General features: G+C 47.8%; 6 protein-coding genes across 9 annotated transcripts; 4 read left to right on the top strand and 2 right to left on the bottom strand.

Moving 5' to 3' along the window:
- The first annotated feature begins 1,233 nt into the window (after positions 1–1,233).
- Positions 1,234–14,488, top strand: LOC117589247. Of its 2 annotated transcripts, none has more exons than XM_034281019.1 (3): positions 1,234–1,610; positions 9,512–9,810; positions 12,025–14,488. In XM_034281019.1, exons 2-3 carry the CDS (start codon positions 9,742–9,744, stop codon positions 13,789–13,791), a joined length of 1,836 nt encoding a protein of 611 aa, XP_034136910.1. In that variant the 5' UTR covers positions 1,234–1,610; positions 9,512–9,741; the 3' UTR covers positions 13,792–14,488. The 2 variants fall into 2 exon arrangements, with proteins under 2 accessions (XP_034136910.1, XP_034136909.1); XM_034281018.1 differs by lacking the exon at positions 1,234–1,610 and adding an exon at positions 8,687–8,809.
- A 323-nt stretch (positions 14,489–14,811) lies between these two features.
- On the bottom strand, positions 14,812–15,622 carry LOC117588981 (adrenodoxin-like protein 2, mitochondrial). The gene is made up of 2 exons (XM_034280570.1): positions 15,371–15,622; positions 14,812–15,297 (listed from the first exon to the last, which is right to left on the bottom strand). Exons 1-2 carry the CDS (start codon positions 15,508–15,510, stop codon positions 14,958–14,960), a joined length of 480 nt encoding a protein of 159 aa, XP_034136461.1. The 5' UTR covers positions 15,511–15,622; the 3' UTR covers positions 14,812–14,957.
- Positions 15,623–15,987: 365 nt separating this feature from the next.
- On the top strand, positions 15,988–17,113 carry LOC117589375. The gene is made up of 2 exons (XM_034281286.1): positions 15,988–16,120; positions 16,174–17,113. Exons 1-2 carry the CDS (start codon positions 16,036–16,038, stop codon positions 17,103–17,105), a joined length of 1,017 nt encoding a protein of 338 aa, XP_034137177.1. The 5' UTR covers positions 15,988–16,035; the 3' UTR covers positions 17,106–17,113.
- On the bottom strand, positions 17,066–19,659 carry LOC117589356 (nibrin). The gene is made up of 4 exons (XM_034281242.1): positions 19,516–19,659; positions 18,650–19,462; positions 17,293–18,596; positions 17,066–17,221 (listed from the first exon to the last, which is right to left on the bottom strand). Exons 1-4 carry the CDS (start codon positions 19,532–19,534, stop codon positions 17,141–17,143), a joined length of 2,217 nt encoding a protein of 738 aa, XP_034137133.1. The 5' UTR covers positions 19,535–19,659; the 3' UTR covers positions 17,066–17,140.
- Positions 19,660–19,896: 237 nt separating this feature from the next.
- LOC117589352 (integrator complex subunit 7) lies at positions 19,897–23,121 on the top strand. The gene is made up of 2 exons (XM_034281236.1): positions 19,897–21,454; positions 21,514–23,121. Exons 1-2 carry the CDS (start codon positions 19,991–19,993, stop codon positions 23,050–23,052), a joined length of 3,003 nt encoding a protein of 1,000 aa, XP_034137127.1. The 5' UTR covers positions 19,897–19,990; the 3' UTR covers positions 23,053–23,121.
- Positions 23,122–23,286: 165 nt separating this feature from the next.
- Positions 23,287–25,756, top strand: LOC117589378 (N-alpha-acetyltransferase 60). 3 transcript variants are annotated; one of them, XM_034281291.1, is made up of 6 exons: positions 23,287–23,500; positions 23,565–23,793; positions 24,130–24,250; positions 24,320–24,768; positions 24,842–24,952; positions 25,034–25,756. In XM_034281291.1, exons 2-6 carry the CDS (start codon positions 23,777–23,779, stop codon positions 25,164–25,166), a joined length of 831 nt encoding a protein of 276 aa, XP_034137182.1. In that variant the 5' UTR covers positions 23,287–23,500; positions 23,565–23,776; the 3' UTR covers positions 25,167–25,756. The 3 variants fall into 3 exon arrangements, with proteins under 3 accessions (XP_034137182.1, XP_034137181.1, XP_034137183.1); XM_034281292.1 differs by having other exon boundaries at positions 23,289–23,793; positions 24,320–24,484; positions 24,548–24,768; XM_034281290.1 differs by having other exon boundaries at positions 23,287–23,793.
- The last annotated feature ends 637 nt before the right edge of the window (positions 25,757–26,393 follow it).

Here is a 26,393-nt window from a genome sequence, read left to right as displayed (position 1 = left end):
GATTTGTTGCTGTCTTTTGTTGGGTTTTCTTTGCGTTTCAATTGTGTAATGCAAAGCACCCCTGAGGCACGGGCAAACTTGTGCAAAATTCATTTAATGGCCGCATGTTGTTGAACAATCTTTAATCATTTTTAATAACAAAATTAAAATAAATTTGGGAAATGGCAGAGGGTTTAAATGTGCCAAAAAATTGCATAAATTTCATGTATATAAATGCCAAAAATTCTTGTGATTAAAATAACAAAAGCAAGGCAAAAACTTTCACAAATTATACTAAAGGGAACCTTGTTTAGGGTTCTATAAAAAAAAAACAAAAGCAGCGCCCAAGCCCCCACGTTTATTCAATTAATTTCTCTCGAGCATAACAAAAGATTCAGGCAGCGAACTTGGCTCTGATAAATCAACCAAAAATAAGACACAAAAGTGCCATTTCGAAAGGTTTTCTTGTAGCAAAAGTGCAGGCAGACTGACAATAAAATGACTTAATAAACTTATTAAATTTATTAACGAACGCACACAAAGGTTTAATTAACAAAACAACAACAATTATGCATTATGTCATTAGGTGCGATGAGCAGGGAGGGTGCCGCATTGCATAATCATTATTTAATTTTCCAATGCAATGGCCAGAATAACAAGAGGCGGCGGCGGGGCTCACCACGAGCCCCGTTAGCTGACTCAGAGGCAAAGCCAGAGCCAAAAACTGAAGCCGGACGTGAACCCTTTACGAATACCAATCGAAATTAGGCAATCGTTGAGCCGAGGTGGTAGCCTCCGACGTCACCAGTTACCTTGACACAGCCCAAAGCAGGGCTGCTCCTACTCCGCCTCCGCCTCCTCCTCCTTCTCCCTTGCCTTTGCCAAAAATAAATATCACGAGCAAAGAGCTGCAGAAAGCGGCCTGAAATGAAAAGTTGCGCACGAAACTTGTTCGGTAGCGGGTTCGGGTTTGGGTTCGGGTTCGGGTTTTGGGCTGCCAAAAGAATAGCCGAAAACGGCATATTTTGCATGCAGCAAAGACAGAGAGAGAGAGACAAAGAGAGAGAGAGAGTGTGTGTTGTTGTTGCTGCTCCAGAGAGACTCTCTTTCTTCAACGTTCGCTCTCTCGCTCTCTCTCTCTCTCTCTCTGTCTCAGACACCGCTCGAGCGAAGCAGCCGCCGCCGTAAAGGGGTCAAAACTTTCACGCGATATAAAATCTTGGTTAGAGATACGGCCGGGCCGCATTTTCATTTCAACGTTTGGTGTGCGACGACTCTCGTCTCGTCTACTGTGTCTCTGCAGCTAGCTCTCAGTGTGTTGTGGCGCCTCCGTGTGCGTCCTGTCCAGCATTTCGCGTACCGCTGCGCGTTCCGTGTGCCCCCCGGTTCCCGATTCACGCAACTCAAACTTGGAATAAAACAAAAAACAAAGCGAGCAACGATCAACGATCCAATTTGATTTGCTCTTGCTTCAAATTTGTGCAACGAACAGAAACGATTTGGAAACCAATTCAAAACAAAAGGAAACGTGATCTGCCAGTGTGCCATTCACCGCAGCCAAAAAGGGATTAAACAGAATAGAAACGAACTCCGTACTCTACCATATGTCAGGGATTTAACACTGCCCCAAGGTAAGACAAGAACGTGGAAGTGTGGCACATATTTACTCGGAGTTTAATGTTAAAATGTGTGGCAGGATGAGCTACTAGCAGCTTTGTGGCTGCTCATTGCTAAACATGTCTGGATTCATTGGCTTATTCCAATTATTTATTGACTGCTTGACAGACAGCTCTACTTCCATGACCTCCAGCCTCTACGCTAAGTCTCAGCAACACTCTTTTAAGCACTTTTTCTATAACATTTGATGATACATTTAGTAGCTCCCAAGTTCCAGTTGCCCACAAAAGCGTTGCAATTACTGCTGCTAGCCAAACATAAAGCTGAAATAACTGATCCATTTGGTAGAAAGTCGAGACGCATTATGCGGAAATATAGCCAGCCATTATTAATGGATAGTTAAAGGTGTACGCGAGTAGATTCTGCTGCCTGCCTGCTGGGGCATGCAACTGGAGCTGGAGCTGGAGCTGGAGCTGGATCTATAGATGTGGAACCCTTGGCTCATTAAGCTTCATTTTGGATTTGCATAGCACTCAAAACTGGCGCTGAGGGGAGGGCGTAAAACAAAAAACTACAAATTCAAGTTTCTGCTGCAGCTTTTGCCGGCTGTGGTACGGTTCTGTGTCTCATGTTGCCAGTTGCTGCTGCTGCTGCTGCTGCTGCCTGTTGCTGCCTCTTGCTGCTGGTGAAATTTCATCGCGTTTCGCGCGAATGAAAGTCTGAAATTACCCGTGTGCCGCTTCTCAGTCGCGTTTGCAGTGTGTGGCTTATGTTGCAGTTGCAATTGCAAAGACATGTGTGTGCCTGCAGCAGCAACACTCGAGGCAGCAACTGTTGCTGCTGTTGCTGGCTGCCGTTTGATTAATATTGCGAATTGCTTTGTTCAAAAACTGCTCCACTTTGGTTAGTGCCTGCGCAGCTACTTTCGTCTGTGTGGCAGGCGGCAGCAGCAGCACGAGCAACTGGGTTGCCATTGCTCATACGTCGTGTGTGCCATTGCCACTTGTCATCGCTGCCCAAACATAGCGCCTGCCAATACTTTTAATTGATTCCACAACACACACACTTGGATATACATTCTCATAGTGAAAGAAGCTGCTGCGCCAGTTGCTGCGGCCATAATTACGGGTTTTTCTCTAGCTGCGAGCGCACTCTGGGTCTTGCCTTGCCACTTGCAACTTGGCGACAATCGCAAATGAACGGCAATTGTCTTGCCTTGTGCAATTTTCACGCAGTTTTTCCATGGCAGCGTGAAAATGTCACAAAGAAAATAAAACTTTCATTGGCAGCCAGCGAGGTTTTTTTTTTTTTTTGCAAAACAAAAAGAGATTTTCAGGTGCAGCAAGAGGAGTACAAAATTAAAGTGTTTATCCCTGAGTTAGATTGAAGATTCCCACCCAAAAACCCACCATTTGCCACTCCCATTTATTGGCAATAATTAATAATATTTCTAACACTTATTCCCACCCAAAAACCTTTCATTTCATTCATCACTTTTTCCATGTGCTTTCCATTCTGTGAACTCCCTTGGCTGCTTTTCCTATTCTCTGAATAATTTTCAATTCAATTTTGATTTTGATTTCCAACTTAACACTCGAAAAACCCAGCTGCCAGTCACCTTTCAAACCCGCAATTGACGGCTTGTTCATACTGGAACAGCACCGCAGAAAGCCATTTGGCAACACCAACAACTATCCACACGATTGAAGGCTACTCGAAGGCATCAAAACATCAGCGGCTCCAGCTCAAGCTCTTCATTAGATGCAATCAAAGTTGATTTGAAAATATCAAGAAAATCATGAAAATTCATGGAGATCAATGGGCGGGCGCTCAGTCTTTCGGTGGATCTACTCGTAGTTTGTATTATTCGATATTTTGATTGTGCCGCAGCCAGAAACGAGAGTGGCGCGGCGAGGAGTGCGGACCGGTGTCTGTCTCTGTGTGTGTTTGTGTGCTGAAAAGAAATGAAAACCACTTTCTTTGCATGCATGCCACAAAATACGCCAACACCGCACAGAGAGCGCCCAACAATTTGCTTGCAACGTTGCGGCGCGCTGCGCTGTGCTGTGCTGTGGCAGGCAGGCAAGCGGAACATGCCGCTGCTGCTCCGTGGCGACAGCCGCAGCTCAGCGCCAGCGCAGGCACCCGAAATTGGGTCACTAATTATTTCAGAGCAAAATGCAACCGGCTTTGGCTGCCACAGAAACTGGCAGCCTGGGCCAGCTTCTACTTGCAACGTCTCTTCTCTGCCGCCTCTTTGGCTTGACTTTGGTTAACGATGCGTTGCAAGTGGAGGATATGGCATGGTCTCCCCTGGAACCCCTCCGGCTGCCACGTTTCTTGATTGCCTTGCTTTCTTTCGCTGTCTCTTTCTGGCTGCCCCCACTCTCCTCTCTCCATCTCTTTCGATTAAATGGAGACCGGACGAACTGCTTGGGCAGAAAGTGCAAGCCCTTTGCAGTTTTTACTTTCGTTTGGGCTCCGCTGCACTCTGCTGTCCCGTTAACCGGTTCTGCCCATTCAATGCTCACTGCTTACCCCCCACCGCAGCCCGCTCCCTACTGCCGCTCCCCACGCTGCTGCATTTCGCATTTACCGTTAAACGAAATGGAAAGTAAGAGAAGAAGTGGACAACAAAAGGAACGAAAATTGCAGCGAAGGAACTGGACAGTGGACTGTGCTGGTTGTGGAGGGGGAACGACTATTGTGAAATATGTTAATTGTCTTTTGCTTTATCTGCACCGCTGATCCTGGCTAACGGCACTTCTGTTTTTGTTTTGTTTTGGCAGTCCGCTAATTCCGCTAATGATCATCGAGTGGAGTGCAGGAAGCGGCTTGCTTGCCGTTGTTGCATTTTCTGTCTCATTTTGCAGACCACGGAAATGGTCAACAGCTAACGGTAGTTCTTTGGTCAGCCTTCAATGCGAATTTTGGGGTTGAAATTGCTGTGTAAAGGAAAGGTGGTGCGGTGCGGTGCGAGCATTGAAGAGGGGGGGAGAATACAAGTGGAAGAAATTCTGATGCAAAGCAAAGGGAAATTTTCATTCGGTTTCTTAGTTCGCACTTCAAAAGTGAATGTAGAAACATTTTTATATTTTTGCTTTAATCAGCAATTTATAGCACCTTTTTACGCCACTCAAAATGAGTCTTAGTTAGCCTGAAATGTGTTCGAAATTACGATGCATTACGATTTTCTGCTTACAAAAAACTCTTAAATTCCACTTAAAACTGCCACAGGCAGAGCCATTAAACCTGTCGCTTCTCCCCAAAATCCATAAACTTCGCTGCTGACAACCCGCCGAATGGCATACAAAAATGACAGTTCCTTTTTGGGAATACTCGTAAAAACACGCCACGAAAATGACACCCCCCATTGGTTTTCCTTTCATTCTGCACCTTCTGCCTCTCCCGCTTTTGGTTGGCACCCATGCAAATTGCTCGCTTTGCCCATTTCTAACTTCACTTTCCCTATTTTGCGATAAATTGCGTTATCATTTTGTACGCACCATGCGCGAGAGGCAAAGGAAAATTGCACATAAGCTACAACAAAATGAATAACGAAGTGAATGGAATGCCGTCGAACACTGGTGTGGCTGTGGCATGCAACAATTTACTTTCATTTGCGAGTCAGACAGTGCCCCGGGGTCTGGAGTGCGGCTGCGGGCGCCAGCCTTATCGCAGGTTTGTCTCTCTTAATTGTCGCCTTGTCGCCAAAAAACTGGAGCATAGAAAATTAATTGTTTGCTCTACTATTTTACATAATGCCCGCACAAAATGGTCCCGCCCGGATATGCGGTGTCAGAGTGAAAATTGCCACGCAAAAAGTTTGTTGCCCAAGTCTTTGGTTTTGGCAAAGGGAACACGATCTGGGAAACTCAATTGAAATGCCAAAACTAAGCCAAAAGTTAGCTACATTTCATGGTATATTTCGTATAGTTAAATAATAGTTGTTAAATACTAAAAATATTCTCACTCTTAAAGCACTCAATCATCCATCAATTACTTTCATAACCAACTCTAGCCCTGCCCCCCTACAGCCCCTACACATTAAATATCCATAAGTTGGGTAAATTGAATTAGCTACGAGAAATACCTTTCAGCATTTCAGAGACGTTTGCCAGCTGCTGATCTGCAAGAGAGAAAAAAAAGAAGTTACTTAATAACTATAAAAAGCGACTGAACCGAGGCACACACACGGCCAGATAAATTGCCCCTTTTACAAGACAGAGACAGAGAGAGACAGAGAGAGAGAGAGAGAGAGAGAGAAAACCTTCAGCGTCTGTTAACATTTTTGCGCTTTTTTCTTGGCCTTCTCCTTCTTGCGCTTGTTTGCTGTCGAACGAATTTCACTTTCACAGCATCAGCATCCGATATGAGAGGGGAACCTCGTGACGGGCGCCTGGGCATGTGTAGTTAATTACGCATGAGGCAGACTGTGCTTCAATTTCTATGCCACAATGCCAAATAATATCGATCATTTACGGCCACAGAAATGACAACGAGCAGCAGTCACCAGCTGCAAGTGAAACTTTTGCCAAACAAAAACATTCCAAAACGAGCAACAACATTTTGGTAATAATAAAAATAATATTTGAGTTGGCAGCTCATCTCAGCTGAGGCATGTCACGAATTTGTCAGCTACTCAATTAATAACCATAGACAAATAACCCAAAATATGTTTATAAAGATATGCAGCCATATGGCCATGTGTCCATGGGTCCATGCCAGACTGGACACTGGACAGTGCTCGGCGCGGTTAGCTTCAGTTTCGACGGGGGATTTGTGAAAGCGTTCAATTAAATGAATGGACTTAACGAAGCCGTTTTGGCAAATGCCAAAAACAACGCACTGAACGCATGGATAAATAATTACTTGTCCGTGGCATTTAATGCATTTTCGTTTTTTGCTTTTAATTGACATTCAATGTCAATGAATGCCACGCGAGGCTGCCAAGGAAAGTTATCCTTATATGGAAATGTTGACTGGGTAAAGAAAAGCCAAAGTCCTTTTGAACTAGTTTCTCGACTGAAAAATGAGAGCAAAAGTTTTGCTTGATTTGACTGACAAAAGCAGGAAATGTCGTGCTTCAATGTGGGGCTATTCAAATCCTTGCAGGCTGTTCATTAACAATTGAAATTCAACCACGATTCGTATCGATATCCGGCTCTTCCAAACACACGCCGAGGGGGCTGCCTCGCAGCCACGTAAATTATCAAGAATTAGAACGAGTGGACTGCAGCTCGAGGAGTTATGTGAGTGCAGTGGTTCACCTAGTTTCCAGTTGGACCAGTTGTGATCAGCGTCACGCATTGTCATTCAATCGATTGGAGACATCGGCGGCGACAACTGAACTGCACTGCTTGCAGGCTGCTTGCTGGCGCGCAACTTTCCGTTGAATTTTCACTTGCAGCGTCGGCCACTTTTCACATGATTTAATGTTTGCTTGCCACTGCTTGAGGGCAGGGGAAGTGAAATGAAAAATGCTCAACACCCCCCCACCGGGCAGGATCGTAAACTAATTAGTTGAAAACAAAAGTTGCACCTTCTCGGAGATTTCTTTCGAGTGTGTGAGCAAATGTGTATATAATTTTATAGTGTTAATTAAGAAAAGAAACAAAAGCCAAGAAATAATTCCCTTATATGCGGCATCTCTCAGAGGAAGCAGACTGTCGTCGCGCACTGTACGAGTATGTGAGGGAGACCCCAGAGCGCGCGCAAGAGAGCGAGAGAGGGAGACAGAAACTGAGATCTCCAGCGTAGAAAAACTTTCACTTGCCAAACAGCAACAATAAACAATTCCATTTGGCAGTTACACATACATAACAACTACAACAGCAACAGCAACAGCAACAACAATGAGCATTATAAACAAGCTCCATCAGTTTCGGAAGAGAAAAATTTGTGTCTTCTTTGTCTGCGATTGAAGTCAGTTGATAAGGAATTTGTTCGGGTGCCAGCAATTAGCAGAGAATGCTCCTCTGCTCGCGCACTGCCACCGAACACATTTCGCCTACCTTTTTCGCGCTAATTGCCAAAAAGATTTCTAGTTTTATATGCAAATCTGCAGGCCATTTGCAGGGAGAAGAAAGTGAGCCAGGGAAAATATTCGCAGTAGTAGACGTCAAATCAACCTATAAATAGTTAACTGTTAAATAAGCACAAGCCACGCCAAAGCGAAATGAATAAACATGTCAAAGAGAGTAAGGGAAGAGAGCAAGCGATACCTGTTGAAGCAAAGGGTGGGAGATTAAGAGAGCGAATGCACAGTTATAATTGAAGGAGTTAGTGAGGGACAGCGCAAACAATTGCATCTGTTAAGAGAAATGAAACGCCCAATAATAAGAGCAAAAGAACCACAAATTCATGTATTGGCTGCTGCTTGCAGCAGAAAGAGAGTACAAAGCGAAAAGAAGTAAAAAAAGATTGCATAATCCGTTCAGCAGCTTGTGTTTAGGGTTCAAAGTCAATTCCAGCTTCAGTTTGATGGATATCTCTACTACTCCTACTCCTCCTACCCACTCACACCCCACTGATGTCCCCCCCTCAAAACGTTTGATGGCAAGTTTGTGTGGTGTCCGTTACTGTTTCAGTGGGTTAATAGTACACTTGCTCAACGCCGCAGCAAGCCGGTTTCTCACTCCCGACTTCAATTCCCGTCTCCCGTCTCTCACTGCTCTTGGCCGACCCGCCGTCTACTGTGCCTCGTATTTTATGGCCAAGGCTTGTTAAAAGCCCATTTACATGTGTTTTGTGCTGAGCAGAAGAGTTGTGCGGTGTATTGTGGAACTGTGCGTGGAGTTGGTAGTTGAAACTAAGAGCCGTGCAATATGCTCCAACTGTTGTCATCCATCTGTAAAAGTAAAACTGCCAGGCAACAACATTCACCAAAGGCCAAAAAAAGAAGAAAACCAAATGCTGCCGCCGCTGCTGCTGCTGCTGCTGCTGCTGCTGCTCTTCTGGCGGCAAGTGAAATGCGTTCGCTGGGGCAGAGACATAGCAGAGACGCCACACCACACCGCTTACTTTTCCAAAAGCAGCGCAGCAGCTTCAGCCTTAAGCTGTGTGAAAGCTGTCAGTCTTTAGCGGCACTCAGACGCAGGCGCACCACCGTCGGAGTTGAAATCGGAGTCGAAGTCGGAGTAGTCCAATGTTAACAGCGACTGTTAAGGCGGAATGTTATGCTAGGCTACTGCACTGTTGGTCAACTGTAAAAGTAAGCTCCGAGAAAACACACACGAAAATTTAATGGCCTGGCCATAAAGTGCAGCCACCGTGTGGAAAATCCAGAGACAGAGACCGAGCGAGTGAGCGACCGAATGCGTTGGCGTTCCTTTTGGCTGTCTGTGGCTGAAACTGCTTGCATTGCCGATCGCAGAGTACTGTTATAGTGAAAATAGAAAGTGGTTCCTGTTTGGTGCGCGCGCGCGCGAGTTTTCATTTGTGCTTTACATAAAATGCACTTGTGTGTGTGTGTCTGTGTGTCTCTTTCTCTCTAAGAGTGTGTGTGTGTCTGTGCGTGTCATCTGACATGAAAAGTGGCAATTGTTGCTATTAATTTTGGTGCTTAATGAAAGCCATAAAGTCAGCTGCTGTCTGGCTGGCTGTCTATATTTTTGCATAATTAAATAGTTGAAATAGTGATATTATCTAACCAAAGAAAGCGGAAAATAACCTTTAACTCCAGTTTGGAATCACCGTTCAAATATAACTGTGTTTCTGTGGTGCTTTTGTTCCCACTCCGGCCGCCGGCAGCTGCTCAGCTTCCACTCAGCTGTTAAAGTTAATGTTAATGTTAAGGCCCCCCCTCCTCTGCATGTTAACAGCAATTGAATGGCCTCAAAAATATCTTCGTATGCAAATCTGTAAAGCAATTCTGCAGCATTGTTTACCCTTGTTCCCCTTTCTTTTCTTGCAGACACAACGAGAGGCAACTTCCACAACAGCGACGGAGTGAAGAAGAAAGCCACAGAGAAGCGTCGACGACGACGACGACGACGAAGAAGAAGAAGAAGAGGCAGCAGCAGCGAAACCAAAAAAAAAACAAATCAACAAAATACATCACTTTTTTTGTGTTGAATTCCAAAACGCCAATTTGGAATTTCAATTTCAACAGAGAGAACAGAACACACACAGAACCAGATCAAAATGGGACACCACCTGACGCGACGCAGTTGCCTCTTGGCCATAGTTCTATGCTTGATATTCAACACAAAGGTGAGTTCACAAACCCAATCCCAAAACCCCCAAAGAAAGTGTTTTACAACAAACTCGATGGGATTTCTACGATGGCAATCAAATATGTTTTGTGCATAATTTCAATTAGGAAACGCCAAATGCTGTACAGTTAGAGTCCGATAGAGGAAGATCACAGATGTGGCCCACTTTATAAGACACATGGAGAAGACGAGGCCGACTGTGGCAGCTCTGCTGACTGGAGCTCTGCTCTCCGTCGCGAGCTCATTTCGTATGCAGAGGGTAGCCGGCCATAGCGGATCTCTTCACTTTCGACTCAATCGACTACCGTTTTATCAATAGCAATTCGAATGCAAATCAGTTCGAGTGAGCAGTCTCTCTCTGTTGATAGATTGGGTCGAAGTCTGAGATCGAATGGCGAAGATGTGTAGCGGTTCTGCTGCCAGATCAATATCAGTCGCTGTCCGAGACTGAGTAGAGGGTTGGAGCAGTGTGGAGCAAATGTTGCTGGCATTGAAACGGCACTTTGCTAATCATTTGCAATTAGTAATAGGAAATAATCCCACATTTACTTGCCGACAGACAGAATGTGCTTGTGCTGCAAACTGGAATGTGCTCGTACAGTCGAGAAAAAAGATAAAAGTTGTAGAAGATTTTCTCGTGCAAATCATATTCAAATGTAATGATTTCTATACATTTTATTGCCCGCTTAAAGCAAACAGCAGCTGGACATAAGCTGTCAATCTCTGGCGGCTGTCAATCAATATTAGAAATGCCCATAAATTCGCTTGCTTCATGCGCCCCTCTACACGCTTTCGATTGATAAGCATGCCCAAAACACAATGTTAGCTGGTAACAGTGAGCCCCGCTCCCACTCTCCCGCTCTTCCGCTCTCCCGCTCTCTCTCTTCGTGTGTGGATTGGCTGCCATGTAAATGGAAACATCAGTGGGTTATTTAAAGCGCATCAATCACTGGCAAACACACACACACACACACAGAGACACATCAGCTACACGCCATTTAGCCACTGCTGGCTCCTCTGCTCGGGCTGACCAAAGGAGCTGATGGCTGAAGGCAGCTGCGCTGCGTGTCTGGTCGGTTCGGTTCGGATTGGATATGTTGCTGTTGGGGTGCGCGATGCGGCGAAGAAATTGCAGTTATGCTCTGATTTGTACCAGTTTTGACTTTCTTGTTTATAGCGCATTAATTCACAGAGATTGCTTTATTATTTATTTATTGTCAGTTTTCTACGGGCCGCGAGTGAAATGCAATGCGAAAGAGAGAAGAAAAGAGAAGAGAAGGAGAAAGAGAAGAAAAAACTGATTACAAATGCCATACGAGCAGGCAGCATCGTTCGTGTTGGGGCCACAGAATCGATATTTATTTTTACGAGCCATTGATAGAGATATCTGGCCCCCGGCCATTGCGTGGAATGTCCAAAAAAAGCAAAGAAAAGAAAGAAAAGAAAAACCCGCGACTTTGTCGCTGTTTGTTTGCTTTTCTTTTGGTCATTTCACTTTCAAAATCATCTCACGACATCTCCAGCGCGTGGACAGAAGCAGCAGCAGCAGCAGCAGCAGCAGCAGCAGCAGCCACCGAAATCCACACCGTCATCGTGTCTAACTTTCGGTTTTCGTTGGGTCTCTCCCGCTCGCTCGCTCGCTCTCGCTCTACATCCGCTTCCCGTGTGCAGCCAGAGATCCATTAAATTATGAACCAAATGTGAAACGGGAATGGATAAAAAAAAAGCAAACCCAAAAGAAAACGAAAGAAAGTGACAAGCGTTGGGCCCGCGGGAGGGTGGCGGTTGAGCTTTTTTTTGTGTGTCTCTTACGCAATGTGCTCTGAGCTTGCGCTCTCTTGTCATGCTTTCCCCCCACCCCACACGGCAGGCATTTAATTTCAAAATATTTTTAAGCTGTCGTGTAATTTTCAACGCTTCGCGTCCGTTTGCTTCTTGCCAAACAAATGTCGTCGGCACACAAATTGGATTTTCTGGCTATGATTTCGATTGCATAACACACGCCCACCCCCCCCCCCCACGTATTTCGCCCAATTAAGTGCCCAAAATGTAAGCCAAGAGCTAACAAGCTTGCCGCAATCCTGCCAGCTGAGCCATAAAACAATTTCCCCAGACTTAATCGAAGGAAAGATCTACAATAATATGAGGCAAGAGCCTGCAATTTTGATCTCTAATTAATGCCCAAATCGTTTTCTCTTTTTCCCTCTTGCAGCATCTGTCGGTGCATGGCGATGCCTCACACATTGAATCCGCTGCCCTGCCACTGGAACACAGAGCTGGCTATGGGCCACCGGCGCCCATATATGGCGCACCACAGGGTCCATTGAGCACTGGCGCCACCAATGATCTGTCCGAGGAGGCCTGGCCGCTGGCCAGCACCAACGACAGTCCGCAGATCAAGCATCTGCAGGTGCAGTGCGAGAAGACCCACATGCGGGTGAACATTGAGTTCGATCGACCCTTCTATGGCATGATCTTCTCCAAGGGCTTCTACAGCGATCCGCATTGTGTGCACCTCAAGCCGGGCACTGGCCACCTGAGCGCCACCTTTGAGATCTTCCTGAATAGCTGCGGCATGACCAGCTCGGCCAATCACAATGCGGCTGGCTACGGCGCACCCACGCCCTCGGGCAGCTACGTCGAGAACACCATCATCATTCAGTACGATCCTTACGTGCAGGAGGTGTGGGATCAGGCACGCAAGCTGCGCTGCACCTGGTACGACTTCTACGAGAAGGCCGTGACCTTCAGGCCCTTCCAGGTGGACATGCTGCACGCGGTGACTGCGAATTTCCTGGGCGACAATCTCCAGTGCTGGATGCAGATCCAAGTGGGCAAGGGACCCTGGGCCTCCGAGGTCTCTGGCATTGTGAAGATTGGACAAACCATGACCATGGTGCTGGCCATCAAGGACGATGAGAATAAGTTTGATATGCTGGTCCGCAACTGCGTGGCGCATGACGGCAAGCGGGCGCCCATACAGCTGGTGGATCAGAACGGTTGCGTTGTGCGGCCCAAGATTATGAGCAAGTTCCAGAAGATTAAGAACTTTGGGCCCTCGGCCTCCGTTGTGAGCTTCGCGTACTTCCAGGCCTTCAAGTTCCCCGACTCCATGAACGTGCACTTCCAGTGCGTCATCCAGGTGTGCCGCTACAACTGCCCCGAGCCCAAGTGCGGCCCCGGCCTGCCCGGCGGCGAGTATGGTCTGCCCCAGCTGGGCGGCAACGGTGTGTCCGAGGAGTACGGTCCACCCGAGGCTTACGAACGCAACGACTTTGCTTTGGGCGGTCTGCCCCCAGCAGCATATCCCGATCCACGCCATCCCGCCTCCGATGCCACTGGCGCGTACTCCGAGAACCAACCCGATGTGGTGCCCTCGCCCCAGGCTCAGACTTCCTCCGCCGTGCCCACAGCCGACTCTGCAGCAGGACCGGGCTCTGGACCAGCCAGCTCTCAGTCGCCCCAACAGGCACAGGCCAGCAGCAACGAGTTGGGTCTGCCACCACCGCCACTGCCCGGCCAGCCTGGACAGTACAGCACCGTGAAGCGCAAGGATGACCTCAGTGCTGGCGGCAATCTGGTCTCGCTGGGCGGACGCCCGCGTTCCGTTGAGGGTCTCGATGACTTGAGGGGCGTGCGCCGGCGTCGCGACACCATGGACATTGTGGTGAAGCCGCAGCGCATCTACAAGCGCAACGCACAGGAGATGACGGACGTGAACACGAGCCGCATCATACAGGTGGTGGCGCCGGGCGATGTCAACTTTGCCCTCAACAGCAATGCCAGCAACGAGACGGTGGTGATTCAGTCGGCACGCTCCGCCGATGCCGAAACCATTTGCATGTCGGTGCCCAGCTTTGTGGGTGGCCTCGTGATGCTGCTGCTCGTCCTGGCCGTTGCCTCTCTAGTCGCCGCCTTTCTCTTTGTGCGTGTGCGTCACTTTGATCGCAAGGGCGCGGGCATGGCTTACGTGAACTAAAGAGGAAATGCAATCATCGATCAGCAGCAACGACGAAACGGCGTGAACAGAAAACCTAATCAGTTTTATGTGCACTAAATGGATTCACCTCCCCTCCTTTGTCATTCTCATACCCACTCATGGTTAAATTACCAACAAGGTGACGTTCTCCGCTAACTTATTCACCACGCTCAAAAAGCTAAGCGGCAGAGAGTGCCCGTGGTGAAGACGTCACCTTGTAAGTTGTTTCTGCAGGATCCCACTCATCCCACTATTTATTTATTTTTTGGTTATTTATTGAGCTGCCACGCGTCTCGAATGGTTTCTATATCTTTTACCACTCTGCCTGCCCCCACCCGACCTATCTAGCTACCCTAAATGCTTATCTATCCTAGGATTTCCTTAGTTATTAACGGAAAATCGAACTTGAAACATACGAAATTGCGGCGTAAATTTCGTTCTATTGTCAGACTTTGTTAAGTTTCAGTTATACATATATTATAATAATGATAATGAGAGAGAGATATCTGGTAGCAACAGATAGGGCGTTCAAAATGTTACATATACATATACAATACCTACATATTATATATCGTATATCGTAAATCGTATATCGTAAATCGGCGGCACACGTGGAAAAGCATTAAAATCGTCTACCAATAAGTTAATATAGCAGATGTATATATTAAATTATTTATTTATTACTTTATTTGATAGCTGCGACATGAATAAAAAGTTTACTTTTATTAAGCTATCATATCTTTTGGCTGAGTGGCCGCCTGCCTGCCCATTATCTCTACAACTTTTATCGCCGCCGCTGGCCTGGCAAACAAAGCAAATGCAATCCTTATCGATAACAAAGCTAAAGCATGATGAAATGTTCTAGGAATAGCAAAATACCTGGCGGAAACCCCTCCACAACAAGTCAACAACATCTTGTACGAAAATACATGTAAATTTATTGGTTAAACACATATTTACATTATTTATCTATGGATCCCTTTGAGCTTAACACCGTAAAATCAACAACCAATCGGCGCATAAATTGGCATGGAAACACAACAATTTATGCACGCATCTATATAATAGCCTGAGGATGACTGCCTGGTAGGACAGTATCTAGCCCTCAAACAGCAAAAACAAAAAGCGTAACAACTATGTCCGGGTTCGGGGAGTGCGGGCGAGCTCTACGCGGCGCGTGCATCATTGATAGTGGACGGCACATGCACTTCCAGGCCATCCATATCTTTGGACAGCGTAATTTGGCAGCCCAGACGCGAGGTGTCCGTCAGTTCGTAGGCCAGATCCAGCATGTCCATCTCCTCATCGCCGGGCTTGTCGGGCAGCTTCTCAAAGTCGTTGGTCTTGAAGATCAGGTGACACGTGGAGCAGGTTAGTGTGCCCTCGCAGGCGCCAAAGCCGTCAAGGTCCACATTGTTGTTGACCACCACATCGAGCAGGGAGTCGCCCACCTTGCCGGATGTCTCGATCTTGGTGCCATTGGCACGTACAAAGGTTACGTTAACGCTGCAATCAATAGATGCGATGTAGTAATTGTCAGGAATGCCATTCATAAACACAGCGGGCACACGGCACTCACACATCTTGCTTTCTCAAGGCCAGGCCCAGCGAGAAAGTGCGCGAGCTAATTGATGGACCGATTATGGGGAAGCTGTTTCTTATCCAGGTGCTCCTCTGCACCAGCCTCGCTGTATTTCTGCAAGTGTTGATGACTAGCATGTTTGAATACACTCACACACACTGACACGCTCGCTCTCAATAACAATTTATAATAAAAATAATTCAGCAGAAGGCGTACACGGCGTACACGCAACAGCTTCTGTAGGTGAATTGGTTCGCGATAGGGAAAACTTCCGTCTGACACAGTGCTGCCAACTCTTCGGGTCATAAAAAGCTGAGCTAGAAATGGCCAGGAAATTTTGTTGACAGCTTTTTAGCTGTCTTTAGCTGTCTCCTTTGAGTAGAGTATTAAAAATGTATTTGTATTCAAGTTCGTCTTCCGCAACTGAATTTAAGTAAGTCAGATATGCCCATATATTCTTTCAGCATTCTGCTTGCACTTCATAATTTTGACAGAAAAATATCTTGGAAAATAGCTATAATTCCCGCTACCTAGAACTAGTGGAAACATAGCTCAGTTGGCAACACTGATCTGACATTGAAAGACAAACAGCTGTTTCGATTGGCAAGTATATCGATAGCAGTTTCTTGTAAATCGTTTCTTTATTTACTTTTTGTTCAAGCATGGCCGAATTTTCGTGTTTTTTGAATGATTTTCAATTAAAGAGGCCACCGCTGGTCACCCTGCAGGTGGAGGACACAGCTTTCGGTAAGTCCCACCCATAATTTCGGCTTACCCATTTCTAACATCTCAATTCACAGCAAATAACGTTTTTGTGCTGATCAACCGATACCTGCAACAGTTGTCCGAGCCGGACGCTGAGGACTTTGATCAAACGGCGGCACTGATCGGCCGTCTTATGGCGCGCCGCAAGAACTCCTTTCGAAATATGCCCGGCTTTCGATCCGTGTGTAAGCTGAACACCGCGCTGTGTCGTCTGCTGCGCCTGGATCTGCCCCGCGAGCTGGAACACTTTCGCGGCGTTGTGTGCGACGGCGAGCTGGCGGGTGCCATGCCCACCCGCAGCAACTTTGAGTACATTTTGGTGCGCCTGCTGGGCTTCTATCATCTGCATGCACGCATACGCGAGTGCTGTGTGTCAGCGGCCAGATATTTCATTCAATTGCTGAGAAATAACTACTTCATGGAGACGCTGACGTTGCTCCTGGCAGCCATCGCCAAGATCAACAAACTGAGCAAGCTGCAGGCCAACAGAAGTGCCAGCCTGTACAACAAATTGCGCCCGCACTGCGTTAACTTTCCGCAGGTGGAAAACCACAAATTTCTGCCCGAAAACTGCCAGCTGCCGGCACAACTGCAACGCGTCCAACTGCAGGCTGAGGCCAGTGCTCCTGAAGCTCCCGAGTCTGTGCTGCTTAAACCACCCACCATAGTCACAAAAGCGGAGAAGGCCCGCCTGGAGGCCAAAGCTGACGTGGGCACTGTGCTTGCCCGCAAGGAGCGGCCTGCGAAGATGGAATTCAATATGGACACGCTGCGTACTGTCAAGGATGTGAAACGTTTTATTGGGCGTGAAACAAAAGCCAGGGACAAAAAACCAACGAGCTGCATAACCAGGGACATATACAAGCACGACTGGATGAGCGCACAGACGCTCTTCTATCGTAGGGCCAACAAGGATCCAGAGAAGGCTTTGAACATATTTCGCAAGTTTATTGTTAGTAAATTATAATACAAAGAGAAAACCAAAGCAAAAGATGTGTGCTCCTAGGCAGACGAGACAATGCCGTCGGCCAGCTGCAGGCGCTGTAGGCTCACACTTTCGCGGTGATAATGCACAACTTTTTGCTGTGAAGGAGACACAAATGGATGACGGTGTTACTGCAATCAGTTAAGAGCTCAATCCATCTGCTACTCACCTTGACGAACTTCTTAAAGTTCTTGCGGCCGCTCAGAGAGGGCGGTGCCTCAAAGGGACGCACCTGAATGCTGTGCTGAATGGAAGCCAGCCACTTTGTGTGCGTCTCTTCTTTGATGGAATGTTCGAGAGCAATGTCATCGCCTGCTGGGGATGAGCTCTCCATTTGCCCGCTTAGATTCGCCTCAGCTTTGGTCTCATTATGTAGCCTGCTACATGATAGCCAGCCACTGGTATCGATCTTGCGTGGCAGCGCTTTACGTGGAAACACAACGTACTTGGACTGCGGTCGCTTCGTCTCATTGGTCAGAAAGGGCTCCGTCAGCACATCGTCCTCATTTTGATCCTCTGAGTCGTTCCGATTGTGTGTTTGAAAGTTGAACAACCCATCGTTGGAGTCTTCGTTTGTGTGCTCTGCGTCTGCCTTCTTTTGCTTCTTGCTGTCGCTGTCAAAGTTAAACAAATTGTCGCAGTCATCGCTGTCGCTTTCGTTCAATAGCTTCAGGCGCAAACGCTTGCGGGGCTGCGGCTGCAACTGCGACGGTGCGGGGACACTCGCTTGCGGCTGTGTTTTTTCCAGAAAATTGATGACACGAATTTTGGCTGGCGGTTTGGCGCTCGTTTCGGCTGGCTTTGGAGGTTGTTGCTCTTGCGGTTTTTCCGTAAATTGAAAGAGCGCCGAGTCGTCGTCCTCGCTATCTGAAGCAGCGGCCACAGCTGGAGTTGGCTTTGTTGCATTTCTCGTCGAACGTCTGGCAGGTTCTGGTTTCGATACATTTACCGTGTTCGCTTTGCCGCGTGTCGACTGCCTTGTGTTGGCTTTGGGCTTGTCTTCCTTTGGCTTTTCTGTTTGTTCCTCATCGGAGGAGTCCACCAGTATGGCATTTTTGTTCCAAGGCTTTGGCTTCACTGCGGGCACCTCCAACGATTTCTTCTTTTTGCTTGCCTCTTGCTCCTCATCCGAGGAGTCTACGATGATGGGGCGACCCCGTTTCTGACGTCTGCTTTGAGGCGCTTGCGGCTCTGTTTCGGGCTTAGCGCTTTCCGGTTCCAACTTATACACATTCGACTCGGGCACGAACAGTTCCGAGATAGGAAGAGCAGACGGATTGGTCTCGCTGCGCTCCTCCGTGTTTGGCGCCAGAATGGAGCAATTGAATGACGAAGTCATGGACTCTGTGGTGGGCATCGAATCGCTGATGAGCTTGTGCGAAGGATTGCAAAATTCTTTGGTGGAGCAGCGCAGCAGTGCCATGCCGATCTCATACTCTTGAATGATGCGGAGTCCAGCCTGTTCCAGGATGTCTGCAAGAACAAAGTTATTAAAGGGAGCAGCAGGAAGCCTCGCCTGAACCTACCCTGAATGCTGTTGATAGTCTCCGTTGACTGGGACTGCGTTGAGGGCACATATTGTATCACGATGACATCCTTTTTGGTGAGAAATGTTTTGCGTACACCCGAATGGAGATCCTTGCACAGTGCGCCTGCCTTGCGCACAACTGCGCCGTAGATCTCAAAGTGCCGCCGATTCATAAAGACAAAAGTTTTCTTTGCAAACAAAGTGGTGCGCTCGGGACGCCAACTGAGGTCCATGTTTGTGGGTTGGTAGTCTTCGGGCTGTGGCCAGTCTTCACGCACGTGTATGCCTTGGGCTGCCGCTAGCAGCTTGCGCCAATATTCAAAGGTTACAATGGGTTTGTTCTCCAGGAGGGCGTGCAGCAGCTTCACGGTCACTGTGGCCTCGTTCATCGTCAGATGCGTGCACTCGTCGGCGTCTCCCCAGTTTAAACACAAAGAGCCGCCCATGGCTGCCAGGAGCATGCCCAGCTCCTTCACTTGATCGTTGGACAACGCAGATACAGCGCTCACCAGTTTCATCTGAGTTACCTGCCAAATGTTGCGGCTGCCGCCAAAGCGCACCTTAAACCCGACTGGCAGTGGCGTCAGTGTGTTTGGTGGCATTTTCTTGTTTCTGGCAATGTCGTTGTTGAGGAAGGTGCCGTACTTGGAGCCTATATCTTCTATTTGAAGCACCCCATCCCTCTCACGCGGCAGGTGCAAGCGGGCATGAGTGCGACTGATGCTGAGGTCCTCCAGCAGGATCAAATCGGTTAACAAGCGACCGACGGTGTAGACGGGTTTATTGGGCAACAACACGAACTTCTCATCATCTGCAGATTACAATGCATTAGAAAGAGCATTATATATTGGTACATATACTTGCCTTTCGTTAGAACAAACATAATTCATTTAAAAACAAAAATCACGAAATGGCTTGGCCTGGCTGGTGTTGCAAAATACGCTATAGATCAAATCGAAAGAATCGACTGTTCTGGCATCTACAACCAGTGTTGCAGCTGGCAACAAACCATATAAATTTGTAAAATATGAGGTATACAATCCTATTAAAATGAGTATTTATAATAAGCCATATTAATTCTTCAATCGGATTAAATTAACGTATCAGTGTTACAAGTGTTTGCAAGCAAGTAATATCAAATAGAACATAAAAATCGAGGAATTTGATTTAGGACTATGGTATATTTTTAAAATGAGAAGGTACTTTGGTATATTTTTGAGGGTACTGACGGTATGTCTTATCGATAATTCCGGCCGGTTTGTTTGGAAATATAAATAATTAAATATTAACTAGAATTCACCATAAATAGCAATAATAGCGAGTGCAAACATACGCGAACATGTCACACTTTAGCAGCACACGGGTGAGCTCCTTCAACGAATGTTTTCTGAACGAGAATGAGCAGGATCCCAATTCTGTGCTCCTGGAACTGGACAAGGGACTGCGGAGCGCCAAGCAGGGCATCCAATGCGAGTCCATTGTACGCTTTCCGCGTCTCTTTGAGAAGTATCCGTTTCCCATACTGATCAACTCGTCGTTCATCAAGCTGGCCGAGTTCTTTGTGAGTGGCTCGAATCTGTTGCGCTTCTGGGTGCTGCGCGTTTGCCAGCAGAGCGAGAATCACCTGGACAAGATCCTCAACATTGACAACTTTGTGCGCCGCATCTTTATGGTGATGCACTCGAACGATCCGGTGGCACGTGCTCTGCTCCTGCGCACCCTGGGCGCGGTGTCCCGCGTGATACCCGAGAAGCAGCAGGTCCACCATGCCATACGTCGCGCCCTCGACAGCCACGACACCGTCGAGGTGGAGGCTGCCATCTATGCTAGTAGCTGCTTTGCCGCCCAGTCCAGCTCCTTTGCCATCAGCATGTGCGCCAAGATCTCGGACATGATCGAATCGCTGCAGGTGCCGGTGCCCATGAAGCTGCTGCTCATCCCCGTGCTGCGGCACATGCATCACGACGCCAACACCGCCGCTCTGGTCAACAAACTCTGCATGGATCTGCTGCCCAAGTATCCGGCGCAGAGTTTTGTCGTGGCCATCATCGACACGCTCACCCAACTCTCCGCCCGCACGCTGGTCGGTGTGCCCGGCCAGCTCGAGGTGCTGCTGGACTTCATGCAGGACCTGCGCACGCCCGTGCGCATCCAGGTGCTGCGCTCCTTCAACGAACTGGCCGGCAAGAAGAGTGTTCACGCCTGGCCCAAGCCTGCGCTGGCTGCGCTCATTGGCAAATTCGATGCCTGCATCAGTTCGCACGAGCAATTTCTCTTCCTCTCGATCCTCGCCAAGCTGAGCGAGTGTCCGCTCACCTGCCAGCAGCTGCTGCGCGAGCATCGTGTCCAACTGCTTCGTCTCTGCATTCAGAGCATGAGCAAGCTGGATGACTACACGACGGCCACTCAGGCCATGGCTGTGCTCTCGGTGCTGGCTGCCTTTGGCACGCAGCAGGAGAGCCAAGTGGACGACATCCTGCACACTGTGAGTCTGCACATCGAGGGGCTGCTGCTGTGCACGGCCCGGAGAGCCGACTGTCTGCGCCATCTGCGTCGTGTGCTATCCTATGGCATTAGGATAAGCCAGGCCAATGCGGAGTTTGGCGCGACTTTCATTGAGATTGTCAGCAATACGCTGGGCGATAATGTTGTCTATCCGCAGGCCAATGCGGAGCTGATATGCGAGGCGCTGGTGCGTCTCTGCGAGCACTTTCAGCTGCGTAAGTATGCCTTTAGCACATCCGAGGGACTGGAGGAGGGTGACGACAATGCCATGGACACAGACGAGCAGCCACAAGCAAAGGTAGGTTACAGAAAGCTGTGTTCCATGTGAATCCAAGATTAATTCTCTGCCACTTGCAGGTCAATCCCATGCTCGCGCGCATGCCCATCATTCTGCACAAGCTGAACAAGCTCATAGATGCGGTGGATGCGGAGAAACACTTGCGCACAATTGAGATACTCAGCGTGCTCGTATTTCAGACCACAATGGGCTGCTATCTGCCGCTGAAAGTGGTGCAGTGCTTCGAGAAGTGCCTGGACAAGCTCAACTGTTGGACACTGTACAAGATTGCGAGGAGCGCCAGTCGCTATGGGCATCATTATGTGGCTGCGCACATTTACACGAGCATTTCGGAGATTGTGATCAACGATCAGATGCACTACTTTCTGGTGACACTCTCGCAGATCTCGCAGGCAGAGTGCATCCTCAACTATGGCCTGGACTATGCGCACATGAGGGATAACTATGCACCGACAGCGGCGCCCGAGCCACTGATTCCGCTAATGAAGCGACTGGAGGCTGCCTGCAATCTGTATCAGATGGCACGCGTCAGCCTGCGTGCCTGCTCCTCGATTCAGTATGCCATTTCCTTTCCGCAGGAGTACCTCAAGATCAGAGCGCAGTTCCTGCAGACGCTGCACCTCGCGGTGACCGTGAAGAACGCGCAGGTGATTGTCCCACCGCCTGCCATTGCTGGCAGCTTGGCCCAGAACTCGCGGGACTACTTGCAAAAGTTTGGACACGTCACCAATCAGCTGCGGAAGCTGGTCAAGTCGCTGAAGGCGTGCGAGGAGACGCATGCGCGACTCTACAAGTCCTCCTTTGATGCGGACAACGTGACGCTGGAGTTCCTGGAGGTGGCCGAGTTCCAGTGCGCGCTCTTTGCGCACATCATCGAATCGATTTGCTATGCCACGCCGCCAGAGCCACCGGTCTTTCTGACCACCGGCGAGCACCCGGAGACGCGCTTCTTTGCCGCCAGCTGCCGGCGCATGGAGCTGATGCACAAGAACCTGCCCGAGGAGCTGCCCAGCGCGAAGACCATCAGCAATCGGCATTTGGATGTGATTGTGGCACAAATCGAGATAATCACCAAGACGCCGCTCTGCCTGCCGCGCTACTTCTTCCAGATTCTGCAGTCCACGCAGATCAAGCTGTCGGTCAGCCCACAGCCACGCAGCGCCACCGAACCCGTCAACGTTCAGTCGGGCAGCAATTTGGTCATCAAAGTGGAGGGCGTCCTGCAGCAGGCTGGCTCCAAGCAGGTCAAGCACTTCCGCCGTGTCGAGTCCGTGCAGCTGAGTCTTACCTCCCAGCTGGTGACGCCACCACCGCGGTCCGGCAACGAGCTGCAGAAACCCGGCACCAGCGACACCGTCACCCTCAATCAGATCGTCAAGCCGCAGCGCGACTTCCTCTCCGGCAGCTTCCTGCTGCCCATATCGAGCGGTGGCCACTTCCAGGTGACGCTGGAAACGTTCGTGGTCGATGAGCATGGCACTATTTGGTGCACTGGCCCCAAGTCCTCCATGATGGTGCGTGTCCTCGAGGATCCCTCAAAGCCGACGGCGCCAACGCCCAGCTCTTCCCAGGCGGTGGGTCAAGCGAGAAGGTTTTAGATAGCTACAACAATGAATTAATTAATTAAAAAGCTTGTTGCTTGCAAAGCCCTTTCAGATTTAAAATAATTATCCAAACATTTTATTTATTCAACAAATGATTGAGTCCGCGCGCAACTTTTAAAACAAACAGCCAGTGCTGCATAATGCAAGAGATCACATTGACTGTCTAACGTAACATGTTCTTACGTCGCTTAAATTTAACATATCGATGACCGTGTCGTCGACTTGTGCTGTTATCGAATTCTGCTGGTGTTTTGTTTTTGTTAATTCTTGTGGCGAATAAAATAAACGAAATGGAGCATTTCCTAATGGAATGCGGCATTTGACCAGGCGGGCACCAGCAGCGGCATGCCACAGAAGTGCAGCAGAACGATTTGGGTAACATTATAACGGAGATTCAGCTGGTTGCCAGCAAGCAGTAGAATCGAAACGAAACGAATCGCCCGTGAGCAAGTGGTTTCTAGTTCGCTCCCCGAAGACGAATGTAAATTTTAATTAAAATCAATTAGGCGCACACACCGCAAACACGCACCCAAAACCTTAACCAAACCAAGTCAAACCAATCCCACTCCGTATGCTTATTGGGTGAGCGACGATATTCCGCGCTTAACCTGTTCAGTCGGTGGTCGGTGGTCGTGGTCGTGGCGGTGCTGCAACCAATGGACATAATTGGTCTAATTGGACAGAGCAGCAGCAGCGGAGCACCCACAGTTACACTAGGATGGCACAATTTACACTGTGAGTATAAGTAGATGACTATTCGGTGTGCATAGTCATCATCAGCAAAGTCCCTAAATGGGGTCGCACGCAGTCCACACACTGAGCCCAAGAATCAGATTACTACGTTGGTGTTGTTGCGCTCTGTGGCGCGGCTTCCGTCGAATTGAGCTTTGTTTATCTATTGATGGCTAGCCCGCGCCGCGCCGCGCCGCGCCGCACCGCAACGCAACGACACCTCCACTCGTCGCACACTCGTCGCAGCTCGTATTATGCAAGTGAAATCGGCGACAACTAATACTCACATATCATGAAATTATCATTTATTTTGTGGTTTTTTGGGGGGCCTTGGATCAGCTACAACAAACACAATGCGCCGCCCAGCAACGATATTACACGCGTGGACTGTGAGCATGTCCCTCTATGCTCCGCCAACGACGTACAGCTAAGATTCCTGGTGCCCGATGACCTGACCGAGGTGAGTGACACAATTTTGAGTGTGTAAATGAAAGCGAAAGATAAATCTCTGTCCATCTATACGTTGCAGGTGCGGCAACTGTGCCAAGAATGGTTTCCAATTGACTATCCACTCTCATGGTATGAGGATATTACCTCAAGCACGCGCTTCTTTGCGCTGGCAGCTGTATATAATCTGGCCATAATTGGTTTAATCGTTGCCGAAATCAAACCGTACCGAAATGTCAATAAGGAGGTAATAGCCAATATGAGTGATAGTGATGAATTGTACACCAGGCTGAGCGGTTTTCCAATGCAGGACAAGGGTATATTGCCCGACTCGATGGGTCGCACCGCGGACGTTGGCTACATACTGTCCCTGGGCGTGCATCGATCGCATCGACGCAATGGGATCGGATCGCTGCTGCTGGATGCCCTCATGAACCACCTGACGACGGTCGAACGACACTCGGTGAAGGCAATCTTCCTGCATACGCTGACCACCAACCAACCTGCCATATTTTTCTATGAAAAGCGAAGGTAAACCCTTCCCCAGGGACACAGTATAGAGCTTGCGTGTCTGCCGCTTATTAACGCCACATTCCTCTTGCAGATTCACGCTACACTCGTTCCTGCCCTACTACTACAACATCAGGGGCAAGGGCAAGGACGGCTTCACCTACGTGAACTACATAAACGGCGGCCATCCACCTTGGACACTATTATATCCTTTTTCAAAATGCTTTTACTTTATTGCCTGTTTGTTCGCTGTACTTTTGGTTGCCCTCTTAACTCTCTGCCACACAGATCACATCAAGCACTACGCCTCCAAGGTGCGTCACACCAGCACACTCTGTGCGTGGATGGGCTCTCGTGTGCAGCAGGTGGTGCGTTGGTTCTACCACAAGCTGCTGATGCGCTTCAACTTTATTGAATGAGCCACAGGACTGACACAAGCCACACACACACACAAAAACGGCATTCTTCCGAGTCACAAAAACAATTTTAATTCTGATTTTGAGTGGTTGCATAGCATTCATTATGTTATGTCATGCTACTCAGCACATACAAGAACATATATATATAAATAATAGCACACAGACACACACCTACACACCTACACACCTTCATTATAAATGTTAGGCATGAATACCTCCTGCAGATCATTTCGTTTTTATACAACAAAACAAAACAAAAACACAACAAAGAAAAGAGAGAAGAACAAGAGTTGAGCATATAAGTTGAAAGATGTAAAGATAATAATTTGATCTAGTATATGTATGTGTATTATTACGTTTTAAATGATATTTGTTCGCTGCTGTAAATAGTTTTTATTGCAACTGTGCGCGCAAGTGATTTATGTTTTGATACTTTCTGTTTGGACACATATTCCATGTACTACATTTAATGTGTGTATGTGTAGTATGTATGCATGTATGTTTCCGTTTATAATTTTTGTATTTTTTGTTTGTTTCTTAAGTTCCACGCACAAGACAGTCATTTAGTTTAGCGACAAAAACACAACAAAGATGCTTACGCTTTAATGCTTAATTTATGGAATCTGCACGAAAATAGCTTTGAACTGAGAACGAGTAACGAATGTACTATGTATCCTAATATGTAGCATCGAAGCATAAACAACCCAACAACAACACAAACACAAACACCCTTTCAAAACTCTGTTCTGTTCGCTGTTTCTATAGTATTTTGTAAAAGTATTTTAATGCAACTTGTTTCGCAGCTAATTCATATTATTTTAGGCACAATTTATTTAGCAAATTGTAATATTTTTAAAATAAAAACTTGTAAAGTTATGAAATGAAATAAGTTATATGTATGATGTGCATTTTTGAATACACCGCCTACAGAAACAGTGCGGTAAAAAAAGTCTCGAAAGCTGTGCTGGGAAACGACACGACGCCAATTCAAGCTTGCTCGCTCCATTTACCGATATTTTTGTGTGCTTCGATCATTTCCAATTTTGTGAACAAGAAAATATTGAAATTATGAACATGAATGGACTGGAATGGAAATACACATATTTATTGCTTAAAAGAGGGAGGTTTAGGTAATATGTTTATATATGTTTTAGTATATCTGTGGGGCTACCGCAAAATGTTCATCGCAACAATATCCCTCCATTTCATTCCCACTAGCGTAACGTT

The sequence above is a fragment of the Drosophila guanche genome, unplaced genomic scaffold, assembly GCF_900245975.1.
Source record: "Drosophila guanche unplaced genomic scaffold, DGUA_6, whole genome shotgun sequence".
In the NCBI taxonomy this organism is placed as follows: domain Eukaryota; kingdom Metazoa; phylum Arthropoda; class Insecta; order Diptera; family Drosophilidae; genus Drosophila; species Drosophila guanche.
The sequence above is the reverse complement of the archived record's forward strand: the minus strand, read 5'-3'. Positions and strand labels throughout refer to the sequence as shown.